Source organism: Pygoscelis adeliae, unplaced genomic scaffold (assembly GCF_000699105.1).
Source record: "Pygoscelis adeliae isolate BGI_AS28 unplaced genomic scaffold, ASM69910v1 Scaffold45, whole genome shotgun sequence".
In the NCBI taxonomy this organism is placed as follows: Eukaryota; Metazoa; Chordata; class Aves; order Sphenisciformes; family Spheniscidae; genus Pygoscelis; species Pygoscelis adeliae.
Window position 1 is genome coordinate 9,495,308 of NW_008825114.1, and position 19,533 is coordinate 9,514,840.

The 19,533-nt window shown below is 39.7% G+C and overlaps 1 protein-coding gene across 1 annotated transcript in view; it reads left to right on the forward strand.

Moving 5' to 3' along the window:
• The window catches only part of TRPM3 (transient receptor potential cation channel, subfamily M, member 3), a 432,332-nt gene that overhangs the window by 387,003 nt on the left and 25,796 nt on the right, over positions 1–19,533 (forward strand). The window contains exons 22-26 of the mRNA XM_009328179.1: positions 670–898; positions 3,492–3,659; positions 11,213–11,353; positions 16,422–16,550; positions 18,733–18,984. Coding sequence (XP_009326454.1) covers positions 670–898; positions 3,492–3,659; positions 11,213–11,353; positions 16,422–16,550; positions 18,733–18,984 — 919 coding nt within the window. The remainder of the gene's footprint in view (positions 1–669; positions 899–3,491; positions 3,660–11,212; positions 11,354–16,421; positions 16,551–18,732; positions 18,985–19,533) is intronic.

Below are 19,533 nucleotides of genomic sequence, written 5' to 3' on the forward strand. Positions count from 1 at the left end.
GTCTAAATGGCTTTTAAATAATCTGTCTGCCAGAGAAGCTGAGTTGCTAGCAGTATAACTTCCGAAATGAGAAGGTGTCAAGAAGGCAATCAAATATTTATATTATCTACATGTTCTCCCTGAGGCCTCAAGAGTCAGGCTGCAATCTTTCTCTGTGCTTTTTCAAGACACTCTGTTCATCCCAAGAACAATTGTTGAAATCCTTATGAATGTAATATTCGGGCAGAAGTGTTAATTAACCAAGAGCTCATGCTTAGGTGAGCAAGCCAATCTTTCCTGATGTTAAAAGTCTGAGACACAGAATTTAAAAAAGGGTATTGGACACTCCTTTTTCCAGGAGACTTGAGCATGAAGCCATGGGGAAACAGCACAGAAGCAACACTCTAAGCTGCAGATAACCAGAGGATTTCAGCTAGAAAATGTCAGGGAGGTGGGAGCAGACAGCTGGTAGGTGTGGGTGCTCATCACTGCTAAGTCGGGGCACTTATTTATATGCCTACCATTAGCCACTCACATTTGAAAATGTGAGTTTCCATGTCTACAGTCAACATCATGATTTGCGTGATGGAAGATGATGCCCCCCTTGCAGAGGCTGTCAGTTGCAGAGGGGTGTTTTCTGCAGCAGGCTGCTTGGGCTAATGGGAATAAACGAATGTCCCTCTGTTGCAGGGACTTCGGCCAGCTGGCAGTGGAGTTGTTGGACCAGTCATACAAGCAGGACGAGCAACTGGCAATGAAACTGCTGACCTACGAGCTGAAGAACTGGAGCAACGCCACATGCCTGCAGCTCGCAGTGGCAGCCAAACACAGGGACTTCATTGCTCATACTTGCAGCCAAATGCTGCTCACAGACATGTGGATGGGTCGTCTCCGGATGCGCAAAAATTCTGGCCTAAAGGTCAGCACTGTTTTAAAATAAAATTAACAGTCAGAGGAGTTCTAATAGATGGTGATGGGCCTCACAACAAATCAGTAATAACTGGCTCAATTAACTATATTTCAGCTGCTTTTTTGAAGTGACATTAAGCAGGATATATTCTTCCTGTGTTCAGTTTTTCAGCAGGGATCTTATCACAAACCCACGTTCAAGCATGTTACTTAGTTTTTTCATCATCTTTCTCAAAACCCCCTCCATCATCAATGAGAATTATCAGGCTATGAATTGAGCCAGGAGGTTAGTATGTCACCCTGCCGGGATACATAAGTTAGCCAAGGTTTTTAAAGATAAATAAAAAAAAAGGATGTGTAAGTGAATTAACCACTAGTGAAAGGTGCTGATCCGACAACCTTTCCCAGAACAGGCCAAAGCAAAAAGTACAAATTTTCTTGCAATCCCCTGCCAATCTTCCTGATGACTGACCTGAAGGGGAATACCTTAGAGGATCTAGAGGATAATTCAATTTTCAAAGCTGTTTAAGCTTTACTTCCACAGTTAGTGAAACTGCTAACAGAGCAAGGTGAATTCTGGGAGGTGAATTTGTGTCCATGGGCTGGCATCTTTCACCTTCGCCGAAGTACTCATCAGTCAGTATATAACCAAGAATTGCCTCTTCCTCCCAGATGACTGAGAAATATTTTCAGTGAAGGGGTTCTCTCTCCTGCATTAATCACGTGTGTGAAAAGTGGCAATTGCTCAGCTGTTTTGCTGTGTGAAAAGATGTTCGGTAATGGCGAGAATGCTTATGAGTATGTGCATCGTCGTCATACTGGCTCCAATCCAGTGACAGTGATGAATAAGGATAAGTGACTGACAGCATTCTCATCATCCTCCTGCAGGAGCTGTGTGTAAATATTATTCTGCTTACAGATAGAAAGCATTCTCACATTTGGAGTCATCTTTGCTACCCATTTTTCTGACTCAACTCACAGGCACATTGTCCTTCAGAGGGACTGCTGCCTTGTTCACTGTTTGGCTTTGCAGATATTCAACCTGGGTAGATGGGGATCAGTGCAGGAACTCATTTCCCACTGCATGCTTTCTTCTTCGCAGCATGCATCTCTTAAGCCATAAAATAGACCTTTCTTTCACAATGAATAACTGAAGGTAACAGACTGTTTCCTTTCAGCTTCTTGTAACATCAGGGCTTCACAAGGATCCTTTACTCAGTTTCTAGTCTGTGTTTTATTTCACTGACACTCATTAGCAGGGCCTGTTTAAAGCTAAAACAGGCTACAAGCTACATGAGCAAGAGGCAGCATGGCAAATAAATAAATGTGCAAGTATGAGTCATGGATTATTTCCAATGAACAATTTTCTCCCATCGAAACTGGCAAATGGCAAGAAGGCTGAATGTAATTCTTTAGAGTCTTGCCGAGGATGTATAGGACCAATGGGAGGGGGAGAGACGATTTTTTATCCTGCCTGTTCTTAAAAATAGCTTCTCTGGGAAGCCAGGTCTGCCCATCACCCCCTCTCCCTGGACACATCCTTTTGCAACAAGCCGAGTGCAGGAGCAGTGCAGGCAGCCTGGTGCTCAGCTCTTCTGAAGCTGGGCACAGTGTTCATATACGCTAACTGGTCCTAATTGCGGTACTTTGGATGATTTCAGCAACACACATGCTGTCTGTCGAGATGATGAGCACAAGCAGTCACCTTCCCTGACCTGCCAACAAGCTAACTATCTGGTTTCACAGTCATTTAGGGAGAGATTTATAACAAAATCATTTTCCATGAGATCACAGCAAAACCAGGAAAAGCTATTGTGCTTGTGAATACAGACAGGCCACATCTTTTAGTATAATTATGTCTCTTCAGTTATACTACTGATTTAACCCCAAGCATTGTTCATTGCGTATATCCACACAAGGTAATTTTAATGGTTTCTGCACTCCCACATCATAAGAGAGGGAAGGCAGAAAAGAAAGAGCTGGCATTAACATGAGCATTATATGGCTGCCAGGTTACTGAAGCAAAACCTAAGGGGCCCACATAGCTAAGCACATCAGCATTTGCTATTGCTGGCTTTGGCTTATGTCCTCAGATCCACACACACTTATGCCTTGACTGCCTGTGTGCATTAAGTATGGACATGGAGAGCTTGAGACCTATTAACCTACTCTGTAGGAATTAATACTGCTTGTGTGCCATTTACACTGATATTGTCTCTTATGTAAAATGCAGAAATTTGCAGATCCAAGGTCTGAACACCCCTATGGTCCCACCTGCCGTTGACCTTATGTAATATTTTGTAAATATATTCTGGTATGTAACAATACGCATCTGATGAGCAAGCAGATAAAATATTCAAGAGCGGCAATTAGCCGTAGCACTCACAGCAATACTAATAGAAGTTACATGCTCTGTTTCACTGTGGAGCTCTGAAAACATTAACCCAAGTGACAAATACTTGTATTGTCACAGAAACTCACATGCACGCCTATCTTTCTTTTCCTAAATGTCCTCAGGGAGTTGTTCCATTTGATACTAAGTAACCATCATGATTGTAATCTGTTTACTGTGATGATTATTGTTATCATTATTATTGCTTTAGGTAATTCTAGGAATTCTACTTCCTCCTTCAATCCTCAGCTTGGAGTTCAAGAACAAAGATGATATGCCTTACATGTCCCAGGCCAATGAGATCCATCTTCAAGAGAAGGAGCCTGAGGAACCAGAGAAGCCAGTGAAAGAAAAAGAGGAGGAGGACATGGAACTCACTGTAAGTGCCGACAATAAATCACCAGCCTCAGTGCTGTCAATTTGTTATTCCCACCCCTGTGGGCGTTGCAGGCTGTCTGATGGCTAAATTTAGCAGATGATAGGATACCACTCTTAACACTCCCCTCTCCTCGGTGGGACTCAAACCAGACAATTTGGCATCATTGTGTCTTGATGGTGCAGCAGTGCATGGTGATGCTGAAGCATCATGTTGTGATGTAATATCCTCATATTTTGATTCAATTCGATGCCATGTTTTCTGAAATAAATGCATGAGATTTCAGAATTGAAATCACTCAGCCGTGATAGATGAATGGGCCTCTCCGGTAGAAAAGAAGCTCACTAAGTCTTACTTTGGGTGGAAATGCCCAAAGATTCATAGAAGCTCCAGATTTTTTTTATTCTTTTGGTTAACTTAATTAGAGGGGAAGTAAGTGTGAAAACAGGCAAGAAAAATTATGAAAATGTTTTCCAAAATTCTTTATGAATTTGTGGTCATTGCCTCTTACACATACACACATGCAGTTTTTAGTCCACTGAAGACATTAGCAAGCAGCTAGACAGCTCAGCCCTTACTAAGAGCTTCTGCAGCTCAGCAGAATTGTGTAAGGATGGACTTGTCTGTATTAGTAACATAGCCTTAGAGTAATAATTTGCACCACAAAGGGAATCAAATAGCTAAAGGTCTGAAAACTATACAAGTCACCTACTTCCAGTCTCTTGTTCTCAGACTTGTTTGACACTTTTTAATTTGGGCAATTATCATATGAGCTATCAGACCTGCCAAACTTTAGCCTTAGCTTAGTTTCATCTGCTTTGGTTTGAGTTTGATTGTGGTGTCTTTAAAAGGCTTAAAACTCAGCCCCAGTTGGTCAAGGTCAGGATAGAGGCATAGAATTAAAAGGGATTTTCCTGGTTAATTAAAAAAAAAAAAAAAACAAAAAAAAAAAAAAAAAAAAAAAAAAAACAAAGTGTCTTTAAAAGGCTTAAAACTCAGCCCCAGTTGGTCAAGGTCAGGATAGAGGCGTAGAATAAAAAGGGATTTTCCTGGTTAATTAAAAAAAAAAAAAAAACAACCCAAAAAAACCCAAAAAAAAACCCACAAAACGCAGACTGTTTCCCACAGGCAAACAGCAGGAGCTGCCCACAGGACCCCGTCTGCAGGCAGGCAGAAGGACCTGCCTACAGGACCCAATATGCAGGCAAGCCGAAGGAGCAGCCCACAAGATCCACCTACAGGACCCGTTTGCAGGCAAGAACCTGGCCGTTGGGAAGGACCAGAAGCCAGAACAGCAGCAATGGGCCATTCTCCGCTCATTAGCTATTAATTGCAGTTTACTATCCCTGGCTTCTGATCCACTTATGAAGTGCCTATTCAAATCAAATAAGCACTTTGCAAGCTGCCTTTTTCTTGGCAATGGGGAGAAATTTGGGGAGGAAGTCATTTCCATCTCTCTGCAGTTATCCCAGCTCCTGGTTTCTTGTCTACAATACTGTGTTTCCTTTTTACCTTCTGACCCCTCCTACAAGAAAGTGATGTGTGAACTGGATCTGCTTTTCTAGACGAGTCTTAGATGCTCCCTCCCTTCTCCTTTCCATGTGCTGACAGTCCTACTGCTCTTTCCTGTCATTGACTCTGCCCTTAAATCCTTCAGATTTGATGCGTCATTCTAGTAATGTTTCAGACACTTACAGCCTTTTCTGTAAAATCAGAACTGTTTCTGTGGAGTCCAGCAAGTTTAGAAACAATATCTTTGGTACACTACTGCTGACTTAACATTTCTGCGTATAATCTATACTGTGCTTTAGGACTACTAACACAGCTTCTTCACTCAGGTGCCCTTCAGTGGTGAGGAGAGATGATTTACTAGCAAAGAGACCTTTGCAAATATTTCTGTGGTTAGATGCCATAGCCAGTTATATTTAGTCACCTTCAGGCACCATGTCAGGGAGTGTTCCTACCTAACATATTTTAAATATAAGAAAATATTTTAGATTGAAGTTTTGCATTGTTCCAGCCTTAGTCAAATGGTCTGGCATAAGTTAGGTTGGATCTCCTCTCCACTGATGAGAGGATGCCTGCAAGACTGTTTGGGAAGTGCCTTTGTGAAGTTTCTCTTTAGCCACACTTATATTAAGGATACCTTCTTCATAGTTCATTAAGAATAATAATTGATTATGATGTCATATCACAAATGTTTAATCAGTTGCTGAACTCTGGCTCAATAGATCAATCACTCACCCTAGCCATAGCTTGCAACTATTGTATTCAGAATGACCTGCATATTTTTCTCTACATTTTTTCCTTTCAGAACAAACAAATAGGGGTTTTTTTGTGATTACTACAGTTTTCTTTTATTCATTTACTTAATTGGCACATGATTGTTTAAAATATTTTAAAATTTTTTCCATGGTTGGGTTTCTGAGCTTTGTTCATCTTAAAGCTTAAACAAACAAAATTGATGAACTAAAAATCATTTTGGTCACCTCAAAAGTCCATTTCTGGCAAATAATTTATCATCCAAACAATCTGCCTAACTCTATTTCTAATCATTCCCAGCGAATACTTCTCAAGTCTCTGTATTCCTATAATATTACCTCCATATGCATTGTTATAAAAGTACTGCTAAGATAGAGATCGCATTTAGTCACAGTCTGTTCATTGATTTCTTATGAAGTCTTGTGTGTCCTGCACTGCTAAGCCCAGGTGACTAATGATAGACCAAAAGAGTCAGTTTCTTCCTCTGGACTGCACTTGTGCAGTGTGGATGACATACAGGGCCACAGTGATTTTTGCGCTATTTTATACCTCATCTGCACAGAATAATGTGATCACACAGACTACAGCAACAGTGAAGTAAGTCTCCGCATGGGTGCATCTGCATGCAAGTATGTATTTGTTTTATGCTCCTCCCAAAGGATCTGGTGGGTAGCTGAACATTTGGATGCACTATAAAGATGTAGTGTTTATTCACTGTAAACTACTTGTTACTCACACCTGCTTTTGACTTTATAACAGATATATGAGAGTCCTGGGCACACATTTCTTTAACACCTAGATGCTAGGCAACAGACTTTCCTTATAGCAGCTACTCACAAAAACACACTTGAATACTGCTTTCATCACTGCTCCCTCAGCACCAAGGAGTTTACTACAATTTATGCACGGAGCTGCCAGTCACTAATCCTGAATATTAGACATAGAGGAGTAGAAGGGCACTAAATTCTAAAGGCCAGGGACATTTTGTATTTGTACAATGTCCTGACCAGGGCCTTAATTAGTTGCTTATTTTTAGGTCAGTCAGAAACCCCAACAGTCTACCCTCATCCCAAAATAACACTGATTCTGGAAACCATAACTAGGAGCATCCTTATCCCTATTCAGTGTCTTATTGTTTGGGTATTAGAGTTCCCAGTAAATAGTCTTATTTCAGAACACAGAATAACCCATTTAAGTCCTTTATAAGATGTTTCAGTTGTTGTTTTGCTCATTTTGTTCTAATTTTCCACATTGAATAGGAAGTTTAGACTTCCATGGGCATCACTAAAAGTCTGCGTTAGGACTTTTCATCAGCAGCAAAGCTAGTTGTGTTGGCCTCTGGGCTCACATTATCTCATCTGTAGTACGTATGCTTAGCCTTTTCTCCATGGCAAGAACTAACCAAATATTATATCACTAAAAATACAGTTCTTAAGATAGGAAATGTTGAAGACTAGTGTCCTCGTGTGCCTGTCCCATCTCACCTACCCCGCTGGGGGATGGTGCTTGCAGCATCTCACATGCCAGCAGCAAGGCACCCCTTCAGCTTGGCTGGAAAATGGCAGTGGGAGACACTGCCAGTGGTCATGAGGCAGAAGTGCTGGCCCTCGCCATAAGGAGGGATTTCCCTCCGTTTCTCCAAGGGTTTTCGAAACCCCCCATACTGCCACCACACAACTGCCCTGGCACTCTCCGTGTCCTTCACTGGGCTCAGCACCCAGGATGACTGAGCTCCTGGTACTTTAGCCCTGTTCCTCTGTATTCACCTTAAAGGACTACTGAGCACATGCAAAATCCAATTTTACACACCTGTAACCCAAAGGCATTAAACCCTTTTTCCTACTGGTATTTCAAGGCAGAGAATGGTAACACTAGAATGACTACCATAGAGGCAGTATTTCCATACATAGTGTAGGATACAATGGGGTGTGCAGAGAGAGGTATAGTATATCCATCCAGCTATGTACCATTTCCACACCAGTTCTGTATGAATATATGGTAAGTCTATATGTAGCATGTAGATTTCACTAAGGATAAAATTTGAAAAGCCTATGATCATTCTAGCAGGACTGAAATTCCTGTTATTTAATTATAAAACAGATAAATATATTATAGGATCATTAACATATATTAATGCAAAAATGCACAACCCAAAACTGTCCTGGTTCCCTATCAGTGAATGGTCTACAATTACATAAAAAAAAATCTGGAAAAAAAAACAAAAAACAAAGAAACACCAAAAAAACAGAATCCTGATTAGAAAAATCTCCATGTAAAAACTGTGCGCACATCAATCCCCTCAGGCTAAAATGATGCATTTGTACTGTACTTTACAATGTAGTTGAGCTGCTGTCGGGCTTACCTTGCATGACTCATGGGGAGTCATGGACAAAATTGTGTATTAGAGAAAGAGATGCCACCCACACAGAGCAGTGTCTTGAGTTATTCCTACCCTATTGCTTCCCCCTCCAAGTGAAAACACATTTGTTCACATTCGACATTGCAGCTATTCTGTTAACACAGTCACTTAGGCTATTTCTGTATGTTTCTAATGGGCAGGCTTTTCAATTTGTTAATGCTGTGATATAATTAACAGTCGGGGCCATCAGGTCAAATCCAATTCCCAGACATCTCAGAGCAATTTGCCATCTGTAGCATAGGGGAGGGGAGAGGTTAGTATTATATGATACAATTAATTAAAAAATAATTATAACAAGATAAACTTACAGCATCATTATCAACAAGAAAGCAATAGCAAACAGGAAATCAGCATCCATGAGCTAAAGCATAAATCCAGGTACCAAAGGAGCATTATCCTAAAAACATCCACAACTCACTGATTCCAGTGAGAGCAAAGGGTGTCTCAGAATCAGTAAATTTATAAAATTATGAAGGATTTAAACTCTCTAATCCCTTTCACTAAAACACAGCACTGCTCATTTTTAAAGCTGCCAGCATTCTTTTTCACTCTACTGCAAAATTCTTGAGCACCAGAGGACAGCAGACACAAAGCCTTGGGAAAAGCTGCAGAAAACTCTGAAGCACCAGGTGGCAGCTTTCCCTAAAACAGCGTCAGAAGGTAGAGAAGCAAAGAAATGAGCACCTTCTTGGGCTGCAATTTTCCCAAAGCATTCAGATCATATTCCACTTTTTTTCACAAACAAACAATCCCTGATATAGATCAGGGAATCACTTTGGCTTCGTAGACTTCAGGTAATGATATCTGGGGTTCTGTGAAGTTTGTGTAATCTCTGCTACTATAGTTATATTCAGTCTCATGTTCTTGCAGACTATCTGCTTATCTAATGAAAAGCCTTCTCCTCTGCTTAACAGCCACTTCATTGTTTTCCTTTTTTAATGAAACTCTTGATGGACTTTTAAGGGCTTTTATGTGCTCTGTGCGAATCAACAGGAGGTATATTTAATTTTTTAATATGCATTGTTTTATCAACATTTATGGCGATGAACTTAAAAACCTGCAGGCATAAAATGGTAAAGGAAAATAGGTAACTTCATCAAAGCAGGCTACAGTTTGGAGAGGATCTCAGCAGGTTAGTTTCAGTGCAGTATACTTGTGTCCTGAATCTTTGTTCTATTTTATTAAAAATGTGCAGGGCAACATCTGTGCACAGTCAAATTCAAGACTATAAGAAACCATGTGGAAAGTAATAATACCAGAGGAAAAAAATAACTGTATAAATTAAATGCAAGAGAAATATTAGGCAGGAGCCATCTAGGACCATACACAGTGCTAATAATGTTACAAATTATCTACACTGACTGAAAAAAAAAATGTGGTCATCAGTTTATCATTACAAATTACTATTTTACAGGACCAAAGACCTATATGAATAGCCCCACATGAGGCCTAGAGAAAGAAAGAAAAGGAAAGATTGTGATTCTTACTTTTACATATGTGACAAGTGCATCTCCAGGTCAAATAGCTCACCTGAAGCTGATTAGTTAAGTATATGCTGAACATCCTGATGAATCAGAGAACACAGAGATAGATAAAAGAAGGACCTCTTTATTGAAAAACAGTATGTCTGGCATTTAATTGTTCTCATTAGGGGCTTAGTTTTCCATGTTTTTAAGTTGCAGATGAGAACAATGTTATCTTCAGGGATAGTGAAAGTTTGCTTCAGTTAACATAAAAGTATGAAAGTGCTTTGACCTACTTGTAGAAAAACATTATAGGAGCATTTAAGTAAAAGCATCATCATGCAATACCTGCATACTGAGATAGGACAGTTGTATCTCAATTCTTGCAATTGTTTTCATGTGCAGGAGTGCTACGATCTATAGGTGCTGCCACAAACTAAATAGTAAGAACTTGCCCAGGACAGTCTTAGTCTACTATTCAAAGAATAATTGTTTCCAAAAGAACATTTAATCACGCTGTACAAGGAACACCTTATTTAAGCATGAACTTCAGTGAGTATATAGTTTAGTCACTCCTTTTACCTCTCTGCAGCAGAAGTTAAGAGTAAACAAAATATTACCATCTTTTGCCTGTTAGGTTTCAACTTATAGCTGAGGACTTCTTAAGTATGTGTTTCTGGAGCTCAGCGTAGCTCTTCAGTGAGTCTGAATTGCAATGGTAACAGTGAGATCAAGCTTAACTGAGGCAGTGCATGAGCAGTCTGGAACTTCATTATGGAAGAAGCTACAATCATGTAGAAGGATCTTTCAATCCAAGGCCTTAATGCTCCAGTGAACTCTACTGGTCAGTCCTCTACATCCATGTGAAGTTCACTGTGGGATCATCACCTATGACAGATCCAGTGATCAACATAAAAAGAGTCGCTGGCTTCATTGCTTCCAGTCCAGCAACTGCCAACTCATCTTTCCCCCTGCTGTTCTCTCTCAGCCTCAGCCTTATGAGCTTCTCTTTGTTTAAAACCAAAACTTATCTGTTTTCTGTGTGCATCTGTTTATTGTACAGAAGTACACCACAAAAAGCTGTTGTCAGGTAAAAATTTTGCTGTCCGTATAGCAAAAAGGAGAAATGTTCTCCACATCTCAGACTTTGTTCACCAGTCAAGAATTTCACACTGGTGCTGACAGTTGCTGCCAAAGCATTGCTTTTTTGGTTTAAAAAGTACTAAACAGCAGCTTCCCTGCAAAAAAGATAATCTGAGAACAAAGCATTTTACGCCTAGCTATGGTCACCTGGTTTTGTCTAAAGATCAAGAAATCAGAGAAGTTTTGAATAGTTCCCTTTTGAAATTTGAAAAAAATAGCTTAATTTGTCTTTCATAAAGAAGGAAACACAAAAATGTCCTTTCTTGTAGGCAATGCTGGGACGAGGAAATGGAGAGTCCTCAAGAAAGAAAGAGGAAGAGGAAGTTCAGAGCAGGCACAGATTGATCCCTGTTGGAAGAAAGATTTATGAATTCTACAATGCTCCCATCGTTAAATTTTGGTTTTACACAGTAAGAAATCTTTCCTGTTATACTACTACTGTTTGGATGAATACTGAAATTGGATTAAGGTCATCTTGTATATTTCATTGAAAGTCTGCATCTGCATGCATTGGAAGGCTTACCCGTAAATAGTTTAATAAAAACTTTTTGTGGAGGTCAGCTAGCACTTGCAAACCTGTCTAAGACTTTTAAAGACTACCATTTCATTCAGGAAGTTAATGGTTAAAATTTGAATTACTGTATTTTTTCTTCAAATAAAACAATAAGTGGCAGTTTGCTGCAGTCAGTGTTCCCAAGGAATTCCCTATAGGAGAATTCCCAATAGGCGAGCTCCCAATAGTAAGCCCAATGGGAGGCTGGGCTGAATTAGGATATACAATTGTATAATAATTGATGAAAAAAAGAAGCAGATAGAGCACATCTTTTCTTGGAATATTTTTTCCTCGTTCTGTTTTGACTAGTCTGCAAAGTGCCTCTCAGATAAAATGTTTGTGCAAGTACCCACAAGATAACAAAGATATGAGTAGCAGCTAATGTACTTTTTTCAGGGACAAATTATGTCAAATCAGTATACTCTCCCTGTGTTATAAAGAAACAGACCTTGCAGATGGAGCAGAAAAAAAATTATACTATATATTTTGACTAAAGTAAGCCAGTATCAAAAACTTTACAGGGTATTCTCACAGATAAATTAATAACAGCTATATTAAAGTTACTATGTGGATACAAAGCTTTTTGGCAATTAGTCCTCAAGAGTAGATATTAATTATTCACTATCAAGCTGGAAGCAGGGATTGGAAAGGTTTCCATTAGGGTCTCTCCTATATCAGGTGCTAGCTGACATTTTCATTCAAAACTTGGATGATGGAGTAGAGATTAGTTATTAAATTTGCAAATTGTACTAGAATGTAGAGGGATGAGATCAAAAAGTAAAATGAATGCAGAAAGTAATCCTTTCAGTCTCCTTGGCTGGAATATTCTATCCCAGTTCAGTGTCTGCATCATGTGACAAGTTTGGACTGGTTTGAAGGACACAAAAAAGAACAAGAAAAATGTTTCAAGAGGTCTGTAAAACATAACTTAAGGGGAAAGCTTTAAGGAAGTGAGGTTGTTTTCTCTGGAAAAAACAAGTCTGCAGAAGGAATGTAATAGTCTTCAAGTATGCGTAAGTAGCTGCAGAGAGCAACAAGATGGAATAATCTCCAAATCCTTGCTGAATAGGACAAGAAGTAATGGTTTAAATTGCAGCAAGGCAGTTCTAGGTAAGATATTAGGAAACAGTTTCTAACTGCTCTGAGAAGTACTGTCATAAACTGTGTAAGGAGACAGTAGGTTTTCCATTATTAGTGATTTCTAAGTCTGTCTTATCAAAACATATGTCCATTATGCTACACGGTAATTAATCCTGCCTCAGCACCATGGAATTGGCCAGATGATTTCAGGTGGTCCTTCCCAGTTATATTTTCCATCATTCTGCTGAACGCACAGCAAATCACAAAGAATGCATCCTTCTGTACATGACTTCTTATAAGAAAAATTTCCTTGCTGAGATCCAGCAATACGTCTACAGACAGCAGGAACAACTCACATCAACAGAGACTAAACTGTGGTGGACAGCTTACGCTAGCAAATAGCTCCAGTTTGGCAACTTGGAGTAACTACTTGCTGAACTGTGTGGCCATTGATCATTAATCAGGCTGGTGAGTCTCGAAACTGCTCGTCAGCAGCCTAGTCTCATTATCAATAGCAATATGTATTATGCATAGCCAGGAAAGTCTTTACACTGTAAACAGAAAGAAGCATCCTGGCTCTCCCTGCTAGTTCAATTCTGAAATGGGAGAAAAAGATCAATATTGCATTTCCATTTAGACCTGTTCCTACAGTTTCATGTCCTGAGGCAGGTCTCAATCAAGGTCACTTATTAAAGCTGGATCTTGGCTACACTGAACTTGAAGAGCAAATTAAGGTGAATTCTGGCTGCAGTGCTTGACCAGTTGGGTATACTGAGAAACTCCTGGAGACTAAAAGCAAAACAACTTTCAGATGAAGGTTAAAATTGCAGAGCCTATCACACTTTTTACAAGCACACAGGCAGAAACTCTAATCATAGATTTCAAAAGAAATCCTCCAGATTTTAATTCCACAGTCCAAAATGCAAGAAAAGTGACTATACTTATGGTTATTGTACGCCATTTAAAATAATTTGATTATTTTATATCTACCTATCTGCTATTACTCTATAGCTATCTCCACCTTCATTCCAAAAATACACAAAAGTGGGTTAAATGTGGGGATGTTTGCGTAAGAAACATTTTGGCTCAGCAGATGAGCCAAAATAAACAGCTTTTTCTCAACCAAAAAAACTTCAGTCTTTCTCCCTGGACATGCAGTAGTTTCAAAAGTCAACTACTCTGTCTGTTTTGTGGTTGTTGCATTGAAAACCATGACTCAAAGGTTTCATCTCACAGATTGCTTGAGGAGAAGAGGATGACCTTCCCCTTTTAACTACTAGCTTTAGGCTGAGATGCTAGCAGTATATAAGAGGCCACATTTCTACCTCTCCTGAGGAGGAATAGCTGCAGAGGGAATTGAATCCTGAGTAAGAGTCATCTTCTAAACCTCAAAACAGCTTTGCCCTAAGTTTTGCATTTTGGGACCACTTCACTTTATGATCATTTAATTATTGCAATCAGTGAGAAAAGGGAAGGGTAGCCTCCCTCTTGAAGCACTCTCCTGCTGGTACAATTTCCAGGTTTGTCACTTACCATAATGAGTATTCGAGTATTTTCTATAGAATGGAACAGCGTCCATAGGAGGGCAGGGAGCAACCCACCCTAGAAACTTCTTAGAAGGCATTCCTCTCCTTAGTTTCTTCAGGTACTGCCCTCAAGGATGAAAGTGGCAGCCCCTAGCTCTTTGCCAAGCCATGTAAAAGCAAGAAAAAGAGGGTTCAGCTATTGTGTAGTAGCACTTTCAAAGAATCTTGAGTACCAGCGTGGGCAGCGGTACTGAGGTTTGAACACAGCATGGGATCAGAACATCCTCCTGGAAGGCAGGAGCAAGTTACAGGCCTGGGGAGGGAGAAGGAGGGTGTGACTCACTATCTGAAGGGCTTGTTTCTTGGGTTAAAGTGGTGCAGTTTCAGCATCATTTTATTCTTAAATCAAGATGCTTTTTTTCTTTCCTTTTTTTTTCCCCCAAGCAAAAATATTCAGCAATTTTCAGCAAATCTGAATTGACAAAAAAAAAAAAAAACCAAACCCAAACCCAAAAAACCCCAACACCTTAAAAGAAAAGCAAGATGAAGCAAAAGCCCCTAGTTACAGTGAGGGTCTTGTGGTTTCTGTCATCTTTGTAACCCTAATATCCCTATTCTTTTGGCATACTAACTACAAATGCTCACCAAAGGCTGGTGAGTCAGATCAAATTAATAAGATTTGCTGATAATTAATAATCAATAAGATCTAAGAGGAGGGGTGTTAGGTGACAGTATCACCTGGCTTTTTGCACTATAGTCGAAGGTGTTATTTCAGCAAGGGAGGTGTGCATCCAGTTCTGCCTGCCCAGACAAGAGTTTCTGCTGACTCAGCTGACACCTTAGATGCTGACCTATGTCAATATTGCTCTCCATTTGCTTTAGGTGTGTTAAGGGAAGACCAATCTCTAGACCTGAGCATTGCAATCCATCATCACGCACAAATGGAAAGACAAATGAGATCATTTCCGCCTCTGTTCTATGTAGACAAGAAGCAACAGTTCAACTGGCTGTCTTCTCTGTACTGATAGTTATGGCCAATGTAAAGAATTCTCTCGTGTCCTTCAAACCAGCAACTGGAAGAAAAGCCAGAAGCCTGTGGCTTTTACACAGAGCAGAAGCGATGTTCTCTAACAAATACAACAGGACTATAAATCCTGTTCTGTGAGGTGCTGAACACTGAAATAATCCTACCCAAAAGTCTCAAGCCCCTCTGTGGTTGTTTCATGTTACGTCTGACACCAAGTACACAATAGTTGTCAGTAACATGCAGTTGAGAGAGAAAAACTGTATTGAAATACAGATGTATGGAATAAGATTTCTGCCACAATGGCTAAAATGTTCATGCACAGAAATGAATCATCTTTTCTCTGATTTAAATTTGGCTTAAGATACATTTTCTTGTAGGGCTTCTGTTTGAAAGGCAAGGTAGACAGGCAGTTGGATTCTGGCCACCACAGACCCCAGCCACAGCCATTCGCCCTTGCTACAGCCCATGCTCCAGTGTGACACTCAGGTTGCTCTGAGTTTTATGAACTTGATGATGTAATTTGCCTTTTGTCTTGGCTTTTTTTGACTGACCATTTCATTGCATTCAGCATGTAGAAAGAAAGGAAAAAGACACTAAAAACAAAATCCACACTTTCCACTGTATCAAAAATTAGGCCAGATGGTATTAGAGAAGGAAAAGCAAAACAGTTATATGTAAAAACTTGCAAAAAATATAAGGCAAATGAATGCATGGCTATGCCTGGCTACTTGCTGCAGCAATGTGAGTAGGAGTAGCAGTGTTTTGGGGAGGAATCATGGTTAGGTTAGGTCAGTACTACACTGGGTAGGAAGACCTCTAGGAACACCTAGGACCTTCTGGACTCCAGGCAAAGATTGTGCAAAAAGGATTTGGAATGCCAGAGTCAGCCTAGGTTAGGTGAGCAGGGAGAAAAAAACACAGAGGAGGGTGTAAAGGGTGTTAGAAGCAGATGAGGAAGAAATCTTCACATAGGTAACTTAGTTTGGTCGTTGGCATAGTGGTATCAGAGTTCCTATCACTATGGGATGATCCGAGGGGACTGCATTAATACAATTTCATTGGGGGGGGGCAGATGTAGCTGGAGGAGAGGACGTTTGTGCATGTATTTTGCAGATTCCACACTGTATGTGATTTAATGTGAGCTTTTTCAGACAACCCAGAACACTGTCTGACTGTTCTTTTGTCTGTTTATCTCTGGTTACAGTGGAATTAGGAATATCAAATCATACCCAAGAAACTACCTCAGTCGTATAAATATAGTGACTGTTGATACCCATTTTGTTTCTTTACAGCTGGCATATATAGGCTACTTGATGCTGTTCAATTATATAGTGTTAGTGAAGATGGATCGCTGGCCATCTACACAGGAATGGATTGTCATCTCGTACATTTTCACTCTGGGAATAGAGAAGATGAGAGAGGTAAAATCTCCCCAGCCAAGAAAGACAGAATAAAAAAGAAATGTGTGGTTTTTTCCATTTTAATATCTGTTTTTATTATTTTTCTCAGGCTAATTTTTGATGAATGGGCTTATCATAAAATTGCCTTTTTTTGCAGAAAAGCAGATGGATTGTTAAAAACACAGCACTAAAAAAATCTATCTTCCTCCATTTTAAAATCAAGTATCTCTCTCTTTCTTTCTCTTTCTCCCACGGAATTTCTCTGTTCAAATTTCTGTGTGGATGTTTAATAGCATTCACAAGTATGGGACAGTCTTCTGACATATCTTAAAAATCAGCTATATTCCTTGAAATGTGGTCCACAAACTGAAGTATGTTTCAGGGAAAGGAAAAGCAGATGTCCTGGTTTTGGCTGGGATAGAGTTAATTTTCTTCCTAGAAAAGGTTAAACCACGACAGGAGATACACTATAACAGAATGGACACAGAGACATGGTGATAGCATGACAACCAAAAAGCCCATGTTTGAATCCCCACCCCACCCCAAATAGAGTTCATTCAAAATTTACAGCTGTTCTGCCTGTCCAAGTATCTCATGCAAAGGCTTTAAATAAAACCAGCCATACCTGGGGGAAAATATAGATCCACCCTGAATATTGCAGCAAATTTCTAATAGGATTTCCCCCTTTTAATCCTGAAAATTTTTGCTAAATATGTCAAGCAATAGCATCCATCTCCCTAAAGATGATAAAGCAGACACATAGAGCACAGACAGAGCATTTAAGGTGGCACTCAGTCTATAGGCAAAGTGAAGTTGTTCTGCCATCCCTTGCCCCTCACGGTCTCCTCCCACTTGCAGCTACCGCTGTGCCCTCTTTGCTCAGCCAAATGCGCATTTATTCCACAATGACACCAGAGGCCAAATTCAGCCCTGATGTGAGTGGGTGAGAGTCTCGTTGACCTCAGCTGAAACAGCACATTTGTACCCCTGGGCTGAATTTGTTGCCATCTACATTTGTATTTTCTGCAGCAAATACTTTTGAGGACTAGACTAAAAACAGTCTTGCAACAGCCACTTAGACTTCAAAGACAGATTTCAAACGCTGCACAGTAAACTCTACATTATAAATAGAAAGAACAGAGGACAAGACACTACTTGTGTGGCCTATAATGAGTGTACTTCACTAACCAAAAGAAAAAGGAAAACAGTGCGGTAGCCACACGAGGACTCTGCAACACTGATGGAGACAAAGCACCGCTGGCTCAGTAGGTGGGAGGCTGCTGGCAGGAATAGTGTATGCCATTTTTGTATAATCATTCACCCCAAATTGTCCTTTCCACAAAAGTTTATCAAGAACATTTGTCAGAATGGATTTCTAAGCAGATGTTGGAAGTTGTTCACAGAAGATGAGCCTAAAATTCATTCTGAAAATGAATTATAAGAAAATTATAAGAATGGCATTCATCTTTTTAAGGAACTGTATGAGTCTGCTCAAATGTTCTCAGGCTAAATATAGAAAATTAAAACAAACAGCTTGTTAACTCACTAAAAGCTAGGAATTATTCATTAGAAATCACTTGAGGAATAGTTTCAACAGTAATTCAGGAAAACAAAGTCTCCCAAATGATCTTGCAAATAGAGTGACAATAAATTCATAAGGTAAGATTCATTATTTTTGTGAATTATATTCTCAGCTGTGGAACTTCATTTCCAAAAACAGGTCCAAGTAATAGCTAGTATCTCTCTGGATTAAATTCTAAATCCAGATCTTCATGGCTGTTAATTATTTCTTGACAGTTTGATACATATTTTAGAATAATTTTCCTTAAATCTACAGCTTCAAGTGTGAATTTTCTGATGAAATATCTTTCTATGTTTCTCCCTCTATTCCAAGACTCTAAGTAGGGTCAATAAATTTGAAAAACAGAAAGATATACATATACTTCTTCTGATTTCATGGGGATTTTAGAGCGAGTGAGGGTTTTGTCCTTTTTCTTTTAAGTATCTTGCACATACATACAGGCTAAGAATGGTTGAAATGGAAGATTTCTCAAAAAAATCAGAGAGTACATGAGATATTTATATGATTGGAGTCTATCAGCTTTGCTTTTGGCCTGTGTGGCATATATCTGTTTACTATAGATCTCTTCAAGCTTAAATTAAGACAGCTCAGCTCCTTTCCTCTCCATGTCCTGTCCTTCAGATATTGATGTCAGAGCCCGGGAAACTGTTACAGAAAGTAAAAGTTTGGCTCCAGGAGTATTGGAACGTTACGGATCTCATAGCTATCCTCCTGTTCTCCGTCGGGATGGTGCTCCGTCTGCAAGACCTGCCACTCCGGAGCGATGGCCGAGTAATATACTGTGTTAACATCATTTACTGGTATATAAGGTTATTAGACATCTTCGGAGTAAACAAGTATTTGGGACCATATGTTATGATGATTGGGAAAATGGTAAGAGAAGTTGGTGTACTCCTTCTATGTTTTACCAGCATGTTCTTGATTCAATGTCTTTGGCCAATGACATCACTGCAGATTTATCTGTATTTTTTTTACACATTAGCATTTTCATGTAAGCTAGAAATCTGTGCTTTATTGAATCAAAACCTCAGCATAGACCCCCAGAATTGAGGATTAGATCCTCCCTGTTCTGTTAGATGATGTATTGCTTGACTTTCTCTGAGATCTCTCTTCAACAGCAAAGCCATCCATCCTACGCCTCTGTGCCTCATTTGCAGAAAATACAAAGGATGCTAATTCTCAACTAGTTGTAAAGGAGGGTGGTTTGTTAAGGTAAAAAAAAAATGTTTGGCGCCTTGAGACTCTCAAAGAAAGTGTGTTGTCATAGGCATGGTATGTTCAAAACTACAATGGTTATGATTAAGACTGTGACCTTTCTACAGTTTGCTCCATATCCATATGTTCTTCCATCCTTCCTGTTCAGGTGTGTCCTTGTGAGATGAGAAATCCATTTGCATAACTGCAGCCTCTGTTCCCTGGCCA